This window comes from Ailuropoda melanoleuca, chromosome 5, assembly GCF_002007445.2.
Source record: "Ailuropoda melanoleuca isolate Jingjing chromosome 5, ASM200744v2, whole genome shotgun sequence".
NCBI classification, from domain to species: domain Eukaryota; kingdom Metazoa; phylum Chordata; class Mammalia; order Carnivora; family Ursidae; genus Ailuropoda; species Ailuropoda melanoleuca.
This window is the reverse complement of record NC_048222.1, coordinates 29,651,138-29,674,658: the sequence shown is the minus strand read 5'-3', so window position 1 is coordinate 29,674,658 and position 23,521 is coordinate 29,651,138. Positions and strand designations below refer to the sequence as shown.

The window sequence follows — 23,521 nt, the reverse complement described above, 5'->3', positions numbered from 1 at the left end:
TGTTAATCTTTGCTTTTCACTGTAATCCCTAAATTTTCTACAATAAATATGCATTACTTGTGTAATTAGGAAAAAATAACACCTAAGTTGAGAAAAATTGTTAATCAAATCCTTGGATAAAAATTGGCCCTAGATTCCAGTGTGCTGTGCTCTTCTTTTATTCAATCCTAAATCTTTCACAGTTGTGTTACACGTGTCCTTTACCTTCTTTAGGTAATCTGCATGTACAAGCACTAAATTTGAGGTGTGTGTGTGTGTTTTGCAGAGTTCATTCTGATCTATCCCCAACTTTTTATTTTGAAGAATTTCAAAACTATAGAAGAGTTAAAAAGACTAGCACAATGCATACCTGTATAATCACCATTTTACCACATTTGCTTTATTTTTTACACCTTTACTGAAGCATAATTTGCATATTGTAAATTTTAACCCATTTAAAATGGATAATTGATTTTTAGTAAGAATTGAGCTACCATCACTATAATCCAGTTGTTATAATATTTTCATCACTCCAGTAAGATTTCTTCTGTTTACTGGTGTTTTTTTTTTTTTAAGATTTTATTTTTAAGTTATCTCTACACCCAGCATGGAACTAGAACCCACAACCCAGAGATCAAGAGTCATAAGCTCCAACAACTGAGCCAGCCAGGTGCCCCTGCCTGTTTACTACTGACAGTCCCCATTACTACCCCCCCCCCAACCTCAGGCAGCCACTGATCTTTTTTCTGTCTCTAAGTAGTTGTTTTTCTCCACTTTTGGTATCAGTAGAATCATATAATATGTAGTCTTTTGTATATGGCTTTTTTTACTTAGCATAATGTTTGTGAGGCATCTGTTTATGTATCAGTATTTCCTTCATTTTTATTGCTGAGTGGTATTCCATTGTATAGATATGTAGCATTTTGTTTATCCATTTACCAGTTGGTGAACATTTGGGTTGTTTCTACTTTTTGGCTACTATGAATAAAATTGCTGTGAACATTCTCCAGGAAGACTTTGTATGGATGTGTGTTTTAATTTCTTTTGAGTAGATACTTAGGAATGGATTGCTATTTTGTATTTAACTTTTAATGAAAGTGCCAGACTCTCCCAAAGTAACTGCCATTTACATTCCCACCAGCAATATATGAGAATTCTTTGTATGGATTTATACATTTCTTTTTTCTTGAACCATTTGAGATAAAATACGGACAGCATGACATTTTACCCCTTGGCCCTTCAGCAAATATCTCCTAAGAACAATGGCATCATCCTACATTACTGCAATATTATTGTCACTTTCTAGGAATATAGCATGGAAACAATAGTATTAGCCAATATATATTCCATATCTAGATTTTCCTATTTGTTCCCCAGATGCTCTTTATAACATGGGGTTTTTTTGTTGTGTGTTTTCTTTTTCTTTTTTTTTTTTAAAGAAATCTTTTTCTTTTTTTTTTTTTTAAGATTTTATTTATTTATTTGACAGAGATAGAGACAGCCAGTGAGAGAGGGAACAACAAGCAGGGGGAGTGGGAGAGGAAGAAGCAGGCTCATAGTGGAGGAGCCTGACGTGGGGCTCGATCCCACAACGCCGGATCACGCCCTGAGCCGAAGGCAGACGCTTAACCGCTGTGCCACCCAGGCGCCCCTTGTTGTGTGTTTTCTTAAATCCAGGATCTTCTCAGACATCTTATATTTGATTGCCATGTCTCTTTAGTTGCTTTCAATCTAGAACAAGTTTCCCTCACCTTTGTCATTTGGATGTTTTATGACATTGACATTTTTTAAGAGTCCAGCCCATTTGTCCTCTAGAGTGCCCTGTCTTGTTGATTAGTCTGATTGCTTCCTCACAATTAGACTCAGGTTAAACATTTTTGTTATAGTTGTTAGAAATAATACATGGATGATTCTGTGTCTTCTGTTGTATCGCATCAGGGGGCACACGCTGTTAGTTTGTCCCGTTATTTGGCGTCTACCTCTTTTTTTTCTTTTGTAATTAATAAGTAATCTGTGAGAGACTGAGAATATCTTTCCCCCCAGCCATCTTTCTCCTAACTGTATTAGTACCCATTGATGATCCTTGCCCTGAGTAGTTTATTGCCTGAGTGGGTTGCAGAAAAGTAATTTTCTAATTCTTTTATTCCTTCATTTATAGTTGGCAAGTCTTTTGTAAAGATATTGCTGATTTTTAAGTGGCATTTACCAAATTAGAGTGATGGAGAGTTTTATGCTGAATGAAGAAAATTTTTGGTTATTTTTTAGTATATCTTATAGTGCGGAATGAAGTGTATTTGCTTTACCCTCAGCCAAAGAAAATCCAAAGAAAAGGTGCTAGAGAGAGAGATTCCTTGACTTTTGTAAAGCCAGAAATATATAAGTTTCTTCACTGTGTTTCCATTACTTTGGTGTGGTTGCTTGGTTTTCTCTCTTTGAGAGGCCACTCTTTTTTAGAAAGAATCAGAAAAAGCTACAGAAAAATTTTTTCCTCAGTTTTTGTTAGTTTTTCTTTGTAAAGCAAATCGGGTAGATTCCCCCCCCCCTTTTTTTATGGCTTTGTGATTTTTTTTTCTTCTTTTGGTAGTAATCTACCTGGTGGCAAGTATGCATGTAAGTAGCTATTTTATTTTTTTTAATATTTTATTTATCTGAGACACACAGAGAGAGGGAGATCATGAGCAGGGGGTAGGGGAGAGGGAGAAGCAGACTCCCCACTGAGCAGGGATACCAATGTGGGACTCCATCCCAGGGTACTGGGATCCTGACCCAAGCTGAAGGCAGATGCTTAACCGACTGAGCCACCTAGATGCCCTAAGTAGGTACTTTAAAAAATCCTTTCCTTTTGTAATGTATAGGAAATGCCATAGTTGGGTGAGCTGTCTAGGCCTGACTACTTGTCATCTGTAGCTAGTTACCCAGAACATGAAAACATTAACAGAGTATGTGAGATTGTTTGCAAGTGTCATAGGACTTTTTAAGGAAATTGTCTTTAAATGTTGTCTTCCTTGTTTGTTCTCAGTGATTAGTTACTGAAAAATGGCAGCAATCTCTGACATATTTATACTGTCATTTTATTATTATGTAAAAGAAAAAGGGGCTTGGTCTTCTCAGGTTTGTGAGCTATCATAAAATCTGCCTTTATCACATTTCTCCAGGTTCCATCTAATTTAATTTAGTCTCCTAGCTCTTAAGTATGTATGTAAGCTTTTTAAAGGTACCTATCTCCTGTGTACCAGAGAGTAGCCAAACATAGCCATAGAGTATTTGGAGATGGGTTGGCTGAAGAATGAGTAGAGTTAGCATTAATGCCATGTAGCATTATTTGGTGGTGATGATAATAACATTACATTGGCTTTGTTTATCATATTACATAGAACTTAATCAAGATTTATTTACCTTTTTGTTCTTACAGGAGAAAATAAGATTGATAACATCATAAGGGCTTTAGAGTCTCTCTTAGATGTGTGCTCTAGTATGTATTTTTGGAGATGAGGTATACTGAGGTCGACTTTTGTATTATCTCCAAAGATGGTATGGTCAGCAGTGTTCTTTAGGGGAGATGAAACTGAAGAGGCTCTGAAGCCGGCCCAGGTAGTGTGCCATCAAGAGATCTCAAAGACGAGCATTTTAATCAACCGTGTATCTAAAAGGTGTGTAGTATTTCTTTTCAAAGTCCATGCATTTGCTCGGTATATGGAAACAGCAGCTAGATTTGAGAATGGAGCATGGAGTGTTTGTTTACAAATTTAGCCTTTAGGCACTTTGTCCTTTTTTTAAAATAAAAAAACCCCGAAGTTTCTAGTATTAGTTCTCTGACTAGGCTGCAGAATAAGACACATTTGACCACTGCTGGCTTATTGTAAGTTTCCTGTTAGGTAAACATACTTTTGAAAACCATACTTAATTATAGATTTACCTGGTCATTTCGTAACTGCTACTTAAAATTATGTCCCAAAGAAAGTTTCATGAATAACAATAAACCACAGATGTTTTGTTTATGAAGATAGCTTTGTCTGAATCAGGTTTTCTTTTTGGCATCCTGGGACTTTTTGGGTATCATACATTTTCATGTCTTCTCTGGGCCGCTGTTCTGGTTAGTGTCTTAAAAAATTTCGGTTAGCACTGAGCCTAGTTGTTGTTTGCCTTTTCAGGAACTATTCATGACTGTTAAATTGGGGACCAGAAAAATGGGAGTTATTTCTAAATACGCATCTTTAATGGGTAATTGAGTTCTTGAAAGCAGAGTTACAATGAAGGAAATGACTCTGTACCTTTTTTTTTTTTAAGATTTATTTATTATTTGACAGAGAGAGAGAGACAGCCAGCGAGAGAGGGAACACAAGCAGGGGGAGTGGGAGAGGAAGAAGCAGGCTCCCAGTGGGGCAGGGAGCTGGATGCGGGGCTCGATCCCAGGACCCTGGGGTCACACCCTAGGCCGAAGGCAGACGCTTAACGACTGAGCCACCCAGGCGCCCCAACTCAGTACCTTTTTAAATATGATCTTTCTTTAGTCTGCTTTTATATTCATAGTGTTTTCCTTTTATGATGAATATTTTCAAATAGTAAAGGAGAATAATACAACGAATAGCCAGCCATTCATAGTTTTTTGCTGCTGTAATAAATTACCACAAACTTAGTGGTTTAAAAAACTACCAACTTATTATTTTACAATTTGAAGTTCAGAAGTCCAAAATGGGTCTTACTGGGCTAAAATCAAGGTATTAACAGGACTGTGTTCTTGCTGGAAAATCCATTTTGTTGCCTTTTCCCACTTCCAGAGGCCACGTACATTCCTTGGCTTGTGGCCTCGTTTTTCCTCGTTCTTCAAAGCCAGCATGCTGTGTGTGCGAGCCCTCACGTGGCTCTCTCTCTGGTTCTCTCTTCCGGTTCCCTCAGACCACTCTCAGAGAAGTGATTATGTGGAGTTCCCCTAGATAATCCAGGCTAATTTCCCCATTTTCAGGTCAGCTGATTAGCAGCCTTAATTTATGTACCCTAACATTTACATGTTATGGAGAGTAGGGCATTATGGGGCAATGAAAGTGTTCTAAAACATGACGATGGTTTTACAATTCAGTAGCTTTACTAAAAAATCATTGTACAGTTGAAATGGTGAATTTTATGCTATGTAAATTATATTTCAGTCAAGTTTTTTTTAACCTTTAGATGCTCTCTCTTTTTTTTTTTTTAAGATTTTCTTTATTTGAGAGAGAGAGAGTGTGCATGCACAAGCAGGGGGAGGGGCAGGCAGAGGGAGAGGGAGAAGCAGGCTCCCTGTGGAGCAGGGAGCCCAATGTGGGGCTCCATCCCAGGACCCCGGGATCAAGACCTGAGCCGAAGGCAAACACTTAACTGACTGAGCCACCCAGGTGCCCCTAGATGCTCTCTTTTGCTTTTAGAAGTCCACATTTCTTAATGAAACATATTGGTCCCATCCTAATTAAATTTTTAAAAAATTGTGACAAAGTACACATAAAACATACCATAATAATCTTTTTTAAGTATACAGTTCAGCAGTATTAAGCGTGTTGTACAATCAGCCTTCAGAACTTTTTCATCTTGCAAAACTGAAACTCTATACTCATTAAACAATAACTCTTCATTTCCCCCTTCCCTCAGCCCCTGTTAGTCATCCTTCTACTTTGTTTCTGTGAATCTGACTATTCTAGATACCTCATATAAGTGGAATGATACAGTACTTTTTTTTTTTGTAATAGCTTACTTCACTTAGCATAATGTCTTCAAAGTTCATCCATGTTTTAGCATGTAACAGATTTTCTTTTTTAAGACTAAACATTCCATTATATGCATATACCATTTTTTTTCACCCATTCACCTGTTGATGGACACTTGGGTTGCTTCTTCCTTTTGGCTATTATGGATAACACTATGAACATTGATGGATCTGAGTTAAGTTTTAATTTTCTTTCCAGTTCCTCTTCCGCCTCTTGTAACAGACTTTGCACCACACATACAGACTCTATCCTTGGACATGCTATGTAATTTTGAATTAATCTGGGCTTGTTATGTTGCAGGTAACAAACTCACTTTCAAACTAGATAATGCTAAAGATGTGTGTGTTGGAGCAGAGAGAGGTATTTTAAGGGTGTTGCTATGTTACACAGAACCCAAAGACCTGAATATGTTTGGGCTTTAGGAAAAATTGGACTTTAAAATATCTCAGGTTTCTTTTCTTTTCTTTTCTTTTTTTTTTTTTTTTTTTTAACTAGGCTCCACGTCCAGCGTGGGGCTTGAACTCACATCCCTGAGATCAAGGACTGCATGCTGTAACGACCGAGCCAGCCAGGCACCCCCTCAGGTTTCTTTTTATGTATGTTCTGTGTAGGTGTTTGCAGTGGTCTATCTCTGCTGGAGAAAACCATGACTGTCAAAAGCTCCCAAATGTGTAGTTTATAGCCTGGGTACTGTGGGAAGAACTCTCAGTTCCAAATTCTGGGGTGCCCCCACCCTCACATGAACTGTGGAATGACCTCACTCTGTCCTAAGGAGTCGTATGTGGAAGTGAGGGCATTGCCTAAACAAGTAACAACTACAGATGCTCTCATCTCCCTCCCCAGTGGGAGATGACCCCTACCCAGTCAGGTCCAGCTGTCATACTGTGACTTCCTGCCAAAGGTGCCCCACCCCACCAGCTGAAGGTCTCAGGATGATAGCTGTGCTTTCCCTAGTTTGGTCTTGATTGGTCCAGATAAACATTTGCATGATCCTGTGGCCTGTGGGCTAACTGATAGATTTTTTTGTTGTTGTCATTCCTCTGCCCTCTGTCCTGTAGTCCCAGTATATAATCATGAGAGGAAAACCAGATAAAAAGGAGAAAGGAAAAACACTGTTTTTTGGTTACTAGTTTATTCCATTTTTTAAGCACCTTCTATGTGCCAGACACTCTTCTCAGCCTGGGGATATAAGCAGAAGAATACAGAGCATATACTGTCTTGTGCAGGCAGGAGCAGTATAATAGAATCAGCAAGTCTCCTGGTCCCCTGTTAACTCATTTCACTGGCAGAGGATTGAAGGCTTTAGCCTGGCTTGCCCCCCAAAGACTCCCCATGTCTGATATGCTTCAGGACCATCCTTGAGAGCAGCACAGGGGCTATAGGGGCAGGGTGGGAGATAGTTCCTTTTATGAGGGCCATGCTGCTTTAGCTTTCCCCTTCCAATAAGATGCCACTTTCTGGACCTAGGGTTTGACTAGGAGTATAATAATTACAGCCTCCTGCTGATACAACTCCTTTAAAACTGCAGTTCACGGCTCATCATCCATTTCTTACTGGTTCACTCCCCTTGATAACCCAACTCCAGTAATGTTCAGGCTCTTTAGTCTCTTAAGATTGCTGAAGAGAATAGCTGGGACCAGGTTTAATTCTCCTTAGTTTTGCTTATCTTCCTACCTCAGGGCATGGGTGGAAAATTCTGGATTTGGAGCTTTCTCAAATCGTCTGTGGAATGTCACCCCTGGATATTGGCACCCCGCCCCACCCCAGCTGCATTTCTGTCAGATAATACTTTATAATGAGGGGAGGGGATGGCATTTGGGGGAACCCTGTGAGAAGTGTTTTGAAAGGGGCTGTCTACATTGTATTCATTCATCCAGGGTTTCACAGTTTCTTAGTGGCACAAAGAATTCGGTTGCTGAAATTCAGCAAAGTAATTATCTGACCATTAGAGGTTTTGGATCTCTAGCTTTATAGGCAGAAAGGGCTTTGCTTAATCGTTATATTCTTGTCTTATGTGTCACACCTCCTCTCTAGGAGGCTGGAGTGGGCTGGATTGTGTTTTACAGATTGGATTGTTCTGCAGAACCTTACTGAAGTTAGCACAGTTTCTGTGAGCAATTTCTTTTTCTTGTCCAGAGCTCCTAAAGCTCCATGTAGCTTTAGAGTGCATGTGGAGTATAACCAACTGTTTTGCTACAAGGACTGCTGGGCTTCCCAGCCTGAGATGGGGGAGGCCTCATTTCACTTGAACTTTGTTACGCATTTTGGGCTTGTCACTTTTGCAATACTTCAGTCTTTTATCAGGACTTTATTGGAGGTGGTGAACAGAGAACCCTGTCAAACTAGCCCAAGTAAAAATGAGAATTAATAATGAGATACTGGGAGGATATCTTAGAACCTAAGTTAGAAATTCATTTGGGTTTCAGAAACAACCGGAACCAGGGACTTGAATGTTGTCAGGCCTCTCTCGTTCTGGCCGTTTGTGAGTTTGTGGTCTTTTTTCTCTGAAGACTGCTTTTCTGTGCCTTTTCCAGTGGGCGAAATATGGCACTAAAAGCTCCAGGTACTCAGGGAGAGATTGCTCTCTCTTTCGGCTCCAGTCCTGAAATTCCCCAGGAAGGGTTGAAATTAATTCAGCTTTGGGTCAGGCATTCATTCCTGGGCTAATCCTTTGTGGTCTGGAGCAGAGTCATTTACTAACATGTTATGTTCTTGCCTTATTTTATATCTGCTTTCCTGAGGACGAGGAAGGCGGTTCCCAGAGAAAAGAGGCTTACAGCTCTCCTTCATCTGTGTGTCTTTGCACATTCTCTCCCTCGGTCTAACTGCTCCTTCACTCCTCTTCTAGGTGGTTAAGGAGGCCATCAGTTTTGATATTACCTGGTCGAAGAAGCTTTCCCTCAGTGCCTAAGTTTTAATTAGGTATTTCCTTCTCTGTACTTTCTTAGTCCTTGGTTATGTTTCTTCTCTGACACTTACCACACTGAGTTGTGATTAATTGTTCCCAAATCTTTCTCAGTAGACTTTGCATTTCTTTGTAGCAAAGACTTTGTCTTATTTATCTTTATGTTTCCAGTACCTACAGTTATGATTGAATTAAAACTTAAATAAGTGAGTAAATACTGCATATTTACTGATAGGCAGAGAGGGAAAAACTTTGTGCTTATGATGTAGTTTGATCCTTAGATAAATGTTGTTACTTCCTTTAGTCCTAGAAACTGGTGGTAATAGGAAATATCATTTAGGGTGATCTTGAGTGTAAGGATTACCATACTTGAGTTAAGGTGAGGTGCCATGCGTGTCTCAATTTGTTCTCCCACTTGATTTCCCAAATCAGAGCTTCACCATTGATTGCACTTGCCATGTAAGTGTCACCAAGAGCTAGGGTCTTAAATAGGACAGGATCCCACCCATACCCAAGAGTTTGTCCAGCTTTTTTTCTTAAAAATGTTTGATCTTCTTCAACCTGTGGTGCTGGGACAACCGGATAATCACAGGCAGAAGAATGAAATTAGACTCCTACCTTATTCCTTACACAAAAATTATCTAAAATGGATCAATGGTCTAACTATAAAAGCTAAAACAGTCAAGGTATTAGAAGAAACAAAGGGTTAAATCTGCATGACCTTGGATTTGGCAATCGTTTCTTAATATTTGACATCAAATCATGAGTAATGAAAAACTAGATAAATTGGATTTCATTATAATTAAATCTTTTGTGTATCAAAGGACATTATTATTATTTTTAAAGATTTTATTTGAGAGAGAGAGTGCACATGAGCTGGGGTGGGGGGCGGGGAGGAGCAGAGGGAGAGGGACAAGCCAACCCCGTGCTGAGTGTGGAGCCAGACGCAGGGCTTGATCTCACGACCCTGAGATCATGACCTGAGCCAAAATTAAGAGTCGGACACTTAACCAACTGAGCTACCCAGGTACTCCTCGAAGGACATTATTAAGAAAAAGAAGAACCAGCCTATTTGTAAATTGTCTATATTAAAAGAGTCAACTGTCCAGCATATATAAAGAACTCTTACAAGTCAATCACAAGAAGATAAACAGCTTAGTCAAAAAATGAACAAAGGATTTGAGTAGACATTTCTCTGAAGAGGATAGACAAATGGCCAACAAGTACATGGAGAAATGCTTAAGGTCATTGTCATTAAGGCAATGCAAATCAAAACCATCAGATATCACTTCATGCCTAGTAGAATAGTTATAATTGGAAAAAAAAAGTGTTGGCAAGAATGTGGAGAAATAAGAACACTTACATTGTTGGTGGAAATGTAAAATGATTCTGCTACTATAGAAAACAGTTTGGTGATTCTTTAAAAAGTTAAGCATGGAATTACCATATGACCTAGCAGGTTTGCTCACAGGTATATATCCCAAGAACTGAAGCCATATACTTGCAGACACAGTTGTATATGAATGTTTGTAGCAGCATTACTCATAATGATCAAAAAGTAGAAGCAACCCAAATGCCTGTCAGCAGATGAATGGTTAAACAAAACGTGTTGTGTACGTAGCTTGGAATATTATTCAGCCATAAAAAGGAATGAAATACTGATTAACATGTTACAATTTGGGATGAATCTGGAAAGCATTATGCTAAGTGAAAGAAGCCAGACACAGAAGGTCCTGTATTGTATGATTCCCTTTATATAAGTTATCCATAATAGGCACATTCGTAGAGACAGAAGATTAGTAGTAGCCAGGAAATGGCGGAGGGGGGGTTTGGGGAGAAGGAAGAATGAGTAATGATTACTTAATGGGTATGGGGTGTTCTTAATGGGTATGAGGTGATGAAAAAGTTCTGGAGCTTGAGAGAGGTGGTGGTTGTGCAACATTGTGAAAATACTAAATGCCACTGAATTAGATACTTTAAAGTAGTTAATTGTATGTTATGTGAATCTCACCTCAATTTAAAAAAAAAAAAAAAGGAAAAATAGTTTGATCATGACCTATTAGCCAAAGGCACTTGGAAACTAAACTTCTGGAATGCCAGTGTTGAATTTGCTTTGTACTTAGAATCTGTGCTTTTTTTTTTTTTTAAAGAAACAAACAATAAGCCAATTTTATTATCTCAGATGACAAGAATGCCCAGTGTAAGATGGCGCTGAGATTGCCAGATTTAATTTAGTGGTTTATGTGATGTAGGACACAACAGTTTTTCCCTCTTTCTGATTGATCACCCTTAGCATATCAGGCACATTCTCATTAGGTCCCCTGAGGCTCCTGGTAGGTCTCTTCATGTTCCCAAGGTGGTTGCAGTAATTCTCTTCGTTGAATTTTCTTGACTTCCAGGGGCAGGAAAAAAGGATACTTTTTCTCTCTCTCTCTCTCTCTTTTTCTTCCCAATTTGCCTTTTTATTATAAACTTTTCAAACGTATAGAAAATTTTGAAGAATTGTAGTGTTTACCCTTATATTTACCATCCAGATTCAACAGTGGTAAACATTTTTGTCATGATTTGTTTTCTCTGTATAAACATTTTTTTAATCATTTGAAGTTGTAGACATTACAACCCTTCATCCTTAAATGTTTCAACATGCTTCTCCTAGAGATAAGCATACTCTTAACCACATACTAAGGAAGATATTTTACAAAAATTTTCTTATTAGTTAAAAGATATCTAGCCTATGTTTAAATTTCTTTGGTTGTCCCCAAATGTATCTTTTATACTCTTTTGTGTTTTTAAGAATTGGGGTCCAATCAAGGACTTCAAGGACCATGTATTGCGTTTGGTGGTTACGTCTCTTTAAATCTAGAACAGTGCCACCACATCCTTGCCTTTTCAAGGCAGAATGTTTGTTCTTTACTTTTCTATTTGGAAAAGGTACAACTGCTGATGGTATTTAGAAGGATCAGTTCTAAAAAGTAATAAAGTTAATGGATCAGTAAATAAACAGGAAAAGAAGAGAGAAGAAATGATCTTGGACTTGCTAGGGCTCTAAGAAGTGGGTAAATGCTAGTGTCAACTTACTCCTCTTAATGGAATTTTCTACAAGCTCTTTTTTCTCACAGTCTTCGCATATTAAATAGTATCATCCTTGAGTTAATTTTTAGGTTTGAAAACAGCCTTCTTCAGCCCAATTCCTATTGCCTACCTGCTGTCATCTTTCTGGTTTCATGAAATTCTCAGTTTCTTCACAGTAGTCACAAGTAATTACTTTTTGACCCCTTTCTGGTCTTCCATATTTGATTGCTGTGGAGTTGATGTTGGAAAGCCCTAATAAGAACCTTTTCTATTTTGCTGATCCTTTTTCTAGTCTGGTCTTTCAGTCATTCAGATATAATTTCAGTCACATTAGAGATTCCCGGTGGGCTTGTGGCCTTAGCAGCAGTATCATTGGCTCTCCAGAGGTGAGAGAAGCTTCTTGTGGTTTGGAGTAAATACTGCTCACAGCCCAAAGATGCTGTTGTTTGTGCTTAACTGTATCAGTTCATTATTCTGATTTCCCATTTTAATTTGTGTCCACAATTTGGGTAGTTTTCTTTTTCTTATAAATAATTTGGATCTTTTTGAGTTTGTTGTTCAGAGAATGGAAAGAGAAGGTATCTAATCTTATTTTCTTGAGAATCTGAGCCAGTTCTTAACCTTCTGACATTCCCTCTCTAATTCTGATTTCCTGATTTTCTTAACTCTTTTCTACCCCCATATTTTTGGGTGATGTTCCTGACTGTATATTCAGCAGATAGAAAAATTTTCTTCAGAAGATTGGTAATCTGACCTGTATATTGTATACATACGCAAAAATAAATGTTTCGTGTTTGTGAATTTTTGCAAGATTAGATACTTGGCCATTTTCAATAATTCAACTGAAGGGGAGGGTTACAACTAATTTGTTTATAGAATTCATGATGGTGGGTACCTGGGTGGCTCAGTTGGTTAAGCATCCAACTCTTGATTTCGACTCAGGTCGTGATCTCAGTGTTGTGAGATAGAGCCCCAAGCTGGGTCTCATGCTCAGCGAGCAGTCTGCTTGAGATTCTTTCCTTCTCCCTCTGGGTCCCGCCCCCCCATGCGTGCATGCGCGCTGACGCACTCTCTCGCTCTCAAATAAATAAGTAAATAAATAAATAAAATCTTTTAAAAAATCATGATGGTAATTATTATGTTCTTAAGAAAATCCCATGTTTAGAATGTTATTAGATAATTGGGAAGTTCTGGGTAAGCTAAAAGTTTTATGCCTTTGAATACGTCTTCCTAATTGATGGTCTAGCATGGGGCAAGTTATTTACCTGTTAGCGCATTTGTGGCCTCCTCTATAAAATTATTGTTGGACTTATTGCTTCTGAGTTACAAAAGTGCATTTCATCAGGGAACACATATCAACATCACCAAATTCTCTGAATCAGGTAAACCTGATTATCAGTGCATTTCAAACTTTTGTGCACCAAGCCCATTTTTCACTGAAGTAGGACAAGCTGCCTTGGGCTGATAACCTCAGCGTGAGAGACAGTTGGAGTTACCCTTTTTGAATGTCCCTGGTTTGCTGAAGTCTGCTGGACTACAAGCTGTGTAAAGGTAGGGGCCTTGCCCGTCTCGCTATCTGTTCTATCCCTGGCCTCAGCTTGAGTGCTCATTATTAAATACTGGTTGAATGCCAACTCTAGGACATTTACACACATTGTCTCATACAGTCTTCACAGCCAACCTTATCATTGCCAGCTTTGTAATATAAAATATAAGCCAGCCTTCTGATACAAGAAACTCAGTTTTGTAGATGAGTAAACCGACATAGATGCGTAGCCACTTGTTCAGAGCTCCACAGCCAGGCATAGACGCTGCCTCCAAACAAAGCTATTCTAAATTTTACCATTTTAACCATTTTGCAGTGCACACTTCTGTGGCATTAAGCATATTCATAGCCATCACCATTGTCTTGGCCCATGCCTTTTTCCTCAGTTACACTGCCTGCCTTTGTTTTTCTGGGTGTTTTTGGTTTAATCTGACATCAGATTAAAAACTTTCTTTTGAGCAAAAACACTGGAGGAACCTGGAAGTTTAAACTTTCAGACTGGGGTGAATACGGAGTCCGTGTTCTTCCTTTTCCCATTTCCTCAGCCAGTTCTATTTCATGTAGAAATTCTTGTTTGCTAATAATAGCTGAGTATGTTGATTTGAACGGGAATACATGCTCTCATATCTGCTTGTTCTCACACTTGAATTGGAGCTGTTTGGTCTATTTCTGCCATTGTTTGGCCCAGTAAGGCAGTGATCTAAGTGGTCCGAGTGCCAAGAAGCTGTGTACCCACAGTTTAAATTGTGTACCTGCCGAATGGGTTAGAGCACCACTGGGCTGAAGTCCACACTTGGCCTTGTACTTGGGAAATTAATTTGCTTTGTCATCCTCCACTCCTGCTTCCTGCCAGGAGTCCAGTTCACTACTTTCGGTTTCACTTTGGCCTTTAAAAGTGTTCCTTAATCTTTCTCTGTCTGAATTACCTGTATTATACAGGTACAAATAAATAGTTTTGTTGGCTTGGCTGTGGGCTGAGTTGGGCTGTGTGAAACAAGATTTGAGGCGGCCAGATCTGTCTAAGTAGGATAGCGGAACATGTTCATGTTTCTCCTGCAGTGGTCTTGAGTCCTTTCTGATCAGGCAGAGCCAAGTGGTGAAATATGACACATGCTGAGGATGAGAATTGGCAATTGTCCTGAGTCACAAATAGTTTCTTCGCTCCCAAGCATATTTTACAGCCAAGTGAACAGAAAACAATTCAGCAGGCTACTTGCTGGAGTTTCTGCAGCAGAAAAATTATCTTTATAAAAGGGTGGACACATAGTTTTTACAAAATTTTTCAGAAGAATAGAATGAAAGCTAGACTTACTTTTCTTTTTCTCATTTTATCCCTAATTCCTAAATGTAAGGCTTATTCCTAAGACACACTCCTAGGGGCTGTTTGTGGGTGATAGAGGCTGGGTGTCCCCAAGTTCATCCAGTCATATATTATTCATTTTGGATCATAGTCAGCTGGAGAAGGAAGTTGCTGGGAAGACTAAAGTCCAGGCCTTCCTATTGAATGGTCAAGCACACAGGCAGTTTGGCCCCTGGCTCAGCTCTGCTCCATGTAAATTTTATCTAGTACACACACAACAGGCAGGCAGTTGGTGGTGGTGTAATTCCAGTCATTACTGACTAATATGACAGGCCACCATTGCATGAGGCTTGACCTGAGGCAGCTGCTCTAAATATAGCCTTCCTTTCTGGCAGCTGCAAACACCTGGAGCAGCAGGCAGGCCCCCAGCAGAAAAGTATTTGCTGTTAATAGTATGTCTGTTGAACAGTTGTATACTGTCAGAGCTTATTTCATGCTGTGTTTATGCATAATTAAAAACAATGCACTGGATCCATTGGCTTATGGTTGGGTTATGTTTAGAAAAATGCAGTTTGTGTTGTTGTCTGCTGTGAGGACAGGAGATGATGTCACTAGTTTAAGTAAGACCTTAAGAGGAGCAGTTAATGTAATTACTAGCAATTTCTTTGATCTCTCTAATGAACACAGCTTGTTTAAACCCCTTAGTGGCCTTTGGTTTATGGCATGGATGAATGCGCTGTCAATCATGTGTTTAGTTCAATTAGGGACTCTGGTTTGTGTGCTTGGTAGTTCCTTCTGACATAAGGAGGTTTATGAGTAATCAAAAAGGACACCATCATTTACAAAATGGTGCTTCCAAAACAAACTACAAATGGCTCATAAACATGTAAAAGATACTTAACCTTTTGTGTAACAAGAGAAAACCATTTTCAGGCCTCACTGAGATCTTTTTTTTTAACCTATCAGATTGACACAAATCCAAAACTTTGGAGGAACACTGTTGATGAGCAAATCAGGAAATAGACACTCTTGTATATTCTTGGTGGGTGCAGTAAGTGTACAACTTTATTGAGGAAGTTTAGAATGTACCTGTTAAAACTACAAATCTCTATACCGTTTGACCCAGCAGTAGTATCACTTAAAGGAATTTATCCTCCAGATACATTGGAGGATTGCATTATATAAAAACAATATTTGCTTAAGCTTATTTATGGAAGAATTAAAGATTAGAGACAAGCTCAGAAGTGGACTGGTTCCGTAAATAAATGATATATCTGTACAATGGATACAGCTATAAAAAATAGGATATTCAGGGGCGCCTGGGTGGCTCAGTCGTTAAGCGTCTGCCTTCAGCTCAGGGCGTGATCCCGGAGTCCTGGGATCGAGCCCCACATCAGGCTCCTCCGCTGGGAGCCTGCTTCTTACTTTCCCACTCCCCCTGCTTGTGTTCCCTCTCTCGCTGGCTCTCTCTCTCTGTCAAATAAATAAATAAAATTTAAAAAAAAAATAGGATATTCATTGTGTACTGACATAGGAATGTCTTCATGGGAATAAAGCAAAGGGCAATGTATAATATGCCACTAATTGTGTAAAAGGGGGAGAAATAAGAATATGTATTATTTGCTTATATGTGCATAAGGCAGAATATTGAAGAAAGTAATATGAGCAAGTTGGTGTGTGTGTGTGCGCGCACACGTAGGAAAGAAGAGATAAGATGGCTATTTTTCACTGTACAAAACTTTTTGAATCATCTGCGTGTTGCCTTTTCAAAAAATTAAATAATTAGAAATTCTTTTAAAATAGAGTGTTTTGGAATTCCAGTCACGGTTGTAGAGGAGCACTCTTTTAATTGACTTTCTTACCCATACTTGCTATCCCTGTGGGTAAGAGGGAGATTTCCTCATATTGTTGCTGATGGTGCTAATGTTTCTTACTTTTTATGTGGGCACTTGGGAGGAAAGTGATGCACAAGTTTGTTGGTCTTGGTGTTTTTCCTGTTGTTCCTCAGACACAATCAGTGGCTCTAAAGATTTATATACCAGGAGCCTTAGGTTCTATACCAAACCCTAAGAAACAGGCTTTGTCCATTTGTTTTGACAATCAAGATAATATACTCTGGACAGGACTAAAGTAAAATCTTTTGCCTTTTCTTTTTCTTTGTAGGAACCTACAAGCAGCAATTGGCGCCTATTATGACTTTGAGAGCCCAAACATCAGTGTGCCCTCTATGTCATTTGTTGAAGATGTCACCATAGGAGAAGGGGAATCGATACCTCCTGATACTCAATTTATAAAGACGTGGCGGATCCAGAATTCTGGTAAATGGATAATGGGCTATTCTTTATTGCCCAGTTTTCTTTTTTCAGTAGTTAAAAGAAAGAAGAAAGTGTTTTAGCTTAAATTATATGCATTTGTAACTCTGAGCTTTTTCTTATACATGATGTAGTACCATTTTTTTTTTTAAAGATTTTATTAGAGAAAGAGAAAAAGCATGAGCGGGGGGAGGGACAGAGGGAGAAGCAGACTCCCCCTGAGCAGGGAGCCTGATGTGGGACTCATCCCAGACCCTGGGATCATGACCTGAGCCGAAGGCAGATGCTTAACAGAGCCACCCAGGCACCCTGATATAGTACTTTTTTGTACTGGTGTGATGACCAAACATCAATGAATGTCCCCTGCCCTAGATGAGGAAAAATAATTTTGATCTTTTTTTTTTAATATAGGTCTTGATGGCCTCTATAAATAATTCATTATTCATTTGATACCAGGAACTAGGCCTGTGTGTGGTGGTGGTATTATCTCCACCTGTACGGTTCTACTCCATCATTTTAATTCTGCTCTAATTAATCTTCCAGTTCGTTCCAACAGGCTAGAGGAGGTACGTCCTTGAATAGAACAAGGTGGTTAGAAAGAGCTGTGAGCATCTGCTCTTTTGAAAGCTCTTTTCTTTGTAGCTGCAAGAATGATTCTTTATGAAATTTCATTGAGTTATCTCTCTGAAATGTTAATACCACTTTGAAAAATAGAGTAAGAAATGTGGGATTTTGCTCAGTATGGGAAAGATGGAAAGATTGAGAAATTTTTTTGAAGCATTGTTGTAATGTACTGCTGACTTTTAAGAAAAATTAAAGATAAGTTAGCGATAGTTCTTTGAAAAAAGGATCTGAATATGTGTCTGATAACAATTATTACCTTTTGCTTGTTAAATTCTTTTCTAATGACTTTTTAAATTTTAGTGGGTTTAATATTGCTTGTCTCATGCAATAATAATTCATGCTGCTGCCTAGATCAGGATGCTTTAACTTCCTTGTCACTGAGGACTTAACAGAGAATTCGGAGAGATGGAGAACTAGGCAGAAGGCATATTTAGCTAAAAGTCTGTGCATGTGGGGGAACCCTGTCTAGCAAGGTGATCTGATATGAGGTGATGTAAAACTCTTGGGGCTCAAATAAACCTATAAAAGTGACCTTTTATTGACTGTTTACTTTTCAGTTATTTGTACTTTAATTTTTTTATGATGGGGAAGGACTGGTTAAGCTAGCCTAAATAGTAATTAATGTACCAAATTGTTATTCTTAGTTTTTCTGACTTATTTAAAGGTAACTCCCTTGGATGAAAGTTCAGTGTGTCACTGAGGAAATGCATATAATCTGGATTGACCCAATGTTGTAGATGACTGGAGACATTTGTGGCTTTATAAAATTTTCATTAGCTTCTTTTCCCTTTTGGTTGTAACGGTGTGGGGCGTTGTTTGAGAGACACTTTGGTAATATGGGAAAATAGCTATGTTTTCTGTTTTTCTTGAAATTCTTTTTTTCAAAGCTAAATCATTTTTGCCTAATTTCTTTCCTTTTTGGGGGGGTCTGATTTCTCTCAGTTTTCTTAATGTTGTGGGCTTTTAAAAATACTAAAACAATCTCTTTCTTTTTAAGATTTTATTTGAGAGAGTGTGCAAGAGTGAGCGTGCAAGGGGAGGAGGCAGAAAGAGAGGTAGAGAGAGAATCCCAAGCAGACTCTGCACTCAGTAGAGCCCTAGTCTCAGATCGACATGGGGCTCGATTCCATGATCCGAGATCATGACCTGAGTCAAAATCAAGAGTCAGATGCTTAACTGACTGAGCCACCCAGGCGCCCCTAAAACAGTCTCTTTAGTTCATCTTCTGTTCATCATGTTTTTTCTCTGAATTACTAAAACCTTCTAAGTTGCTGATCAAAACTGCTTTCGAAACTTACATATGAGTTCAGTTTTATTTAGTTAAAAAAAATTAAAACCTTGTTTATTTATAGTGAAAACACTGAAAATGGTCTGGCTTTCTGTGAATTCCTTGTGGTGTTTTTAAATATTAAAAGTTCTTAGAGTACCGCTGAAATATTTGAGATACTCTTTTGTTGCAGAAACCATTTTGTATGTCAGAAATCTTCTTGACAGATCCGCTCACTCACAGTTCTTGAGTTAATGGGGGATTGGGAGGGATAAAATGGATAAATGTCAGGTCAGAATCCCAAAAAGCCTACCTTTCTTTCACCTTGGAGAAAATCTGTATTGGTGGGGCTGGGTGCTTTTTCCACTTGGTTTTGCATGGTAACTCCAGTTTAATACAGCCTCTGGATCTGCGGTCTCTCTTCCTGTGAAAGGTCATTCTTGTGCCTGAATACTTCTTGAAAAGAGTTGGGCAACAATTGGCTGGCGATTTTACCCTTCAAGTTACTTTGAACACGGATTTTTTATCCTTTTGGAAATTGTTCCTCCATTTTTAAATAGTTTTGTATCTGTAAGCTCCATGCTTTCCATTTGATTAAGGAGAACCTGGCCTTCCATAGCTAAGTAATAGGTATGTTATTAAAGAGAAGGAGGGAAAGCATGCACGTGTACTGGTTCTTCGGCATCATTCTAATCTGGCCTGAGTTCTTTCTGGAAATGGAGTAACACAGAAATACAACAGGCCTTAGCTATTTCTCCTCTGGCTCTTTTACTCTCATTCATAATCTTCTCTTAAGAGATAAGTGTTCACTGAAATAGTTTCATAAATAATTTTCATGGTATCTCTCTGCTGTCATGTTTTAGGCATGCCAGGCATTTGAATATACAACAGATGAGATTGGCAGGAACTGCGTATACCTGTCCCAGCAGTTTCCCCAAAGAAAATAAATGTCACACATTGTTTAAAATTCAACTTTTAAGACCATGAAAAAACAGAAGTGTGATGACGTAGATGCGGAATCCCAGGATCCAAACTTTTTTTTTTTTTAATTTTTTATTTATTTATTCGACAGAGACAGCCAGCGAGAGAGGGAACACAAGCAGGGGGAGTGGGAGAGGAAGAAGCAGGCTCACAGCAAAGGAGCCTGATGTGGGGCTCGATCCCATAACGCCGGGATCACGCCCTGAGCTGAAGGCAGACGCTTAACCGCTGTGCCACCCAGGCGCCCCTAGGATCCAAACTTTTGACACTGTATGTATTAGAAGCTCGGGAAGCTTGAACAACAGGAAACCTTACAATTAAAATTGAAAGTAAAAATTTGAAACTGCCCCTCCAAGGTGAAAACAGACAATTTTCCTCACCAACACTTTAGCTTCTCAGTTGTTACAGCCATGCTCTGTTGTCCAACCATGGTGAATGTTAAGCCAAGCAGGTTATGATAATGCTGGTATTTCTTGGACTTTGGCTAAGTAGTTGTGATTGTCATGTGAGAAAGTGGCTTCATTGTCAACTTTATTTTTTGTGAACATAAAGCTAGAGTTGAGAAAACTTGAAAAAGAACAACTGTTTCCTCCATTTTTCTTTTGGCTCCTTAAAGTAGTTAATTTCTGCCTTTCTCTTCAGCATGACTATAGCAAAGGTAATTCTTCATCTATTTAGCAAATTTCATTATATCCCAGTCACTTTACATCAGGTGAAGAAAATCATGACAGGGTCAGTGAAGGTCCCTTTTTGCCTGCAGCTTAATTTGAAATGTGATTTCCAAACTTCTAGGGATTAAAAACAATAGGGGATCTTCTTCGAGGTTTATCTTCTTCCTCATCGATCTTTGGATGTTCCTTACCATCTCCCAGCTATTTCTGTAATCACTTACACCTAGTAAGTCCAGGCTTTCTGGAACTGGTGGACTTTTATTTCATTTTTGCCACATTCTCTATCATCTCAAAATTGCCATATGTCAGGGTTTTTTTGTTTTGTTCTGTTTTTCCTTTTTTTTTGAATAAAATTATCTTCCATGATAACTGGAGAATCACAGTCTTGATCATATGTGTGCTTGTGATACTTAACTTAGAAAGCCATAAAACACAGATTAGTCTTTCTTCTTCTAGATGTATCTGTCCCCATTAAGCTAATTTGTAACTGAGACTTAATTTGAACCCCTGTTGAATTATACTTCTTAAATCCAGAATTTAGGTGCGCTGGTGATCCATACAGCTCAGCAGTATTTCCTTTCCTTCTGTATCTAACTGGTATCTGACCTTTTTAGAGTTGCCTGACTTACTAGGCTGTAAGAACTAAATGCCATAGAGAATTCTTGGTAACTCTCAGAAGGTAGACGATTGGTTCTTCACTTTGTAGCAAATTAACACTTTCGAGTTGGTGGTGGATAACTCATCCAGTTTTTTCTCCAACAAGCTCCCCAGGCACCACATGAATAGAGTGTCTGTACTAAAAAGGATCAGGACTGGAGCTGCGTAATTTGTTAATCACTTAGTGTTTACCAACTAACTCAGTCTCCCTGGAGCACAGGAGCACTCCCTCTTTGCATAGCTGAGAGCTCTGACCGTCTCAGCTGCTTGTGGTTATCTGCTCAGGACAGCCAAGTATTTCCCACACCCAGACAGTCTTGGTTTTCCTTATTTTCTTAGAAGTTCAAAAACAGACACATTCTTGGATTTTTGTACAGATGTTGTCTTGTTACAGGTGTTGTGTGTATGTGTGTGTGTGTTTGAAAGAGTAATTGTGAATTCAACCCTAACACAGCAGTTCAATTTTTCTCTTGGCTCTTGGCCTTTAAAGACACTGACATTTTCCAAGGTGCTCCATGCCAGCTGCTACTATTCTTGACCTCAGACAAATACGCTTTTGCCAAGACCATAGGCCCCAGAAATGTGAAACAATTTGCCTGTATTGCCAAGGTATCATCCACAGGCTTTCCACCAGCAGCAGTTGCCCTTTATGTTAACTTAAGAGGGCACTTGGTTGGCAGGTGTGTTTTTAAGAGGGTCTGACAAAACATTGTGCCCACTGCTTCATCTGCTACCCCTTAAGATCCAAGAGCCACAGAGTGTGCCGTGCATTATGGGGCTGCAGTCTCAGCAGTAGAGCTGTAGTTGCCTTTCTCTCTGGTTCCCTTTTCAAGAGTAAGTCCTCGGATATATCAAAACCAGTACGGCACTCTGAGAACAAGGTACTGAGGCATCCTAGAATACTCTCAGGAGATGGATTTCAAGCTGCTTTGTCCTGAGAGTCCTGCCATGTGCACCTTTTCACAGTGGTTTGTTTTTATAATGGATGTGTATATACCCCCAAAAGATAGAGAGGTTTCTGTCTACAGTAAAAAGGAGTACATTGGAGAGTCTTCACTGGAAAGATAACTTCTAGTCACTCTGTGGCCCTATGACTTGTCCAAACGAGTCAATATATGGATTGCTCATTTTGAATTAGTTTGCATGAAAATAGGTACACAGGAGGAGGTGCCCAAGTAAGATCTTTGTCATTTCCAAAGGAGGAAGGACATTCCTGCCAATGCCTTGTCCCTGTATTGCCATTCCTATCCTTTATACCCGTACCTCCGGCTGGTATCATCACCTCTGAGACCACAGTTCAGTGTGTTGTTACCGGGGAGTTCACCCACTGTTCCTGTTTTCCCCACTACTGTTTGAACCTGAATATGAAACTTTGATTTGACTCTTTTGTCTGGTATTTGCAGAGTCTCTTGCACCTTGGTCTTTTCATAGTTAAGGACTCCAGAAAGAAAAGTCGTACGTCAGGGGAAAAGTATTAAAATGAAAGTAATACAGAAATTATTCCTCACATGTTTCATCCACTTGCCTTGATAGAAAAACTGGGGACAATCAGATATATTTTTACTTAGAACATCAGCTTAAAAAGTTCCATTGAAAATGGGCATGCGTTACCTCTTAGTGAAGAAAGCAGGCCTCCAAAGATGTGGGTCTGTGCTTCATTTCCACGGCTCTTCGTGGACATCATTCTTAGATTCCTTGGATTCATTGTGATGCGTGGCCTCCCCTGGGGTCCCCTGAAACACATCTTCTTGAGGAACTGCCTTGCTTTATCATATGTGCCTTATCTTAGGGATAGACTGTTGGTCAGAGGTTGTTAACTCTGATAATTCCTTCTGGTCAGTCTTGTGACATTATGTAGCTCAAGGATATGTGGCTAGGTTCACGTATGTGCGAAAGACAGAGAGAGAGAGGCCTCTTCTACAGTTTTGTAATGAACTGCACCCAGCCTAGGACCACTAATTGCCTAACATTTTTTTCTTTTGCTTGAACTCAGGGGCAGAGGCCTGGCCTCCAGGGGTTTGTCTTAAATATGTCGGGGGAGACCAATTTGGACATGTGAACATGGTGATGGTGAGATCGCTAGAGCCCCAAGAGATTGCAGATGTCAGCGTCCAGATGTGCAGCCCCAGCAGAGCAGGAATGTATCAGGGACAGTGGCGGATGTGCACTGCTACAGGACTCTACTATGGAGGTGAGTATGTCCTTGTGCAGCCCAGGGTGAAGGAATTAAGGTAACATCTTAAACAGCATTCCCAGTGTTGCTCACAGAGCCTGTCAAGTTACGTAACAAGGCGTGGCCTCTTTTAAACAGTCACCCCATGCAGGTAAATGACTTGAATTTAATGACCATCTAATTGGTTCAGTCTAGTGCTCTCCCTTTTACACCGGCAGTTTAGTTAAAATTTAGTGAAGTGCGTGAGAATCTATATCTTGCATTCTAAACAGTGATTTAGTAGTGCTGCTCTTTTTGTT

General features: G+C 39.3%; 1 protein-coding gene across 2 annotated transcripts in view; it reads left to right on the top strand.

The window, feature by feature from the left end:
* Positions 1 to 23,521, top strand: part of ILRUN (inflammation and lipid regulator with UBA-like and NBR1-like domains) — an 88,918-nt gene that overhangs the window by 17,110 nt on the left and 48,287 nt on the right. The window contains exons 2-3 of one of the 2 annotated variants that reach the window (XM_002914303.4): positions 16,701 to 16,855; positions 23,043 to 23,240. In XM_002914303.4, coding sequence (XP_002914349.1) covers positions 16,701 to 16,855; positions 23,043 to 23,240 — 353 coding nt within the window. The remainder of the gene's footprint in view (positions 1 to 16,700; positions 16,856 to 23,042; positions 23,241 to 23,521) is intronic. The other variant, XM_034660574.1, reaches the window with a different exon arrangement.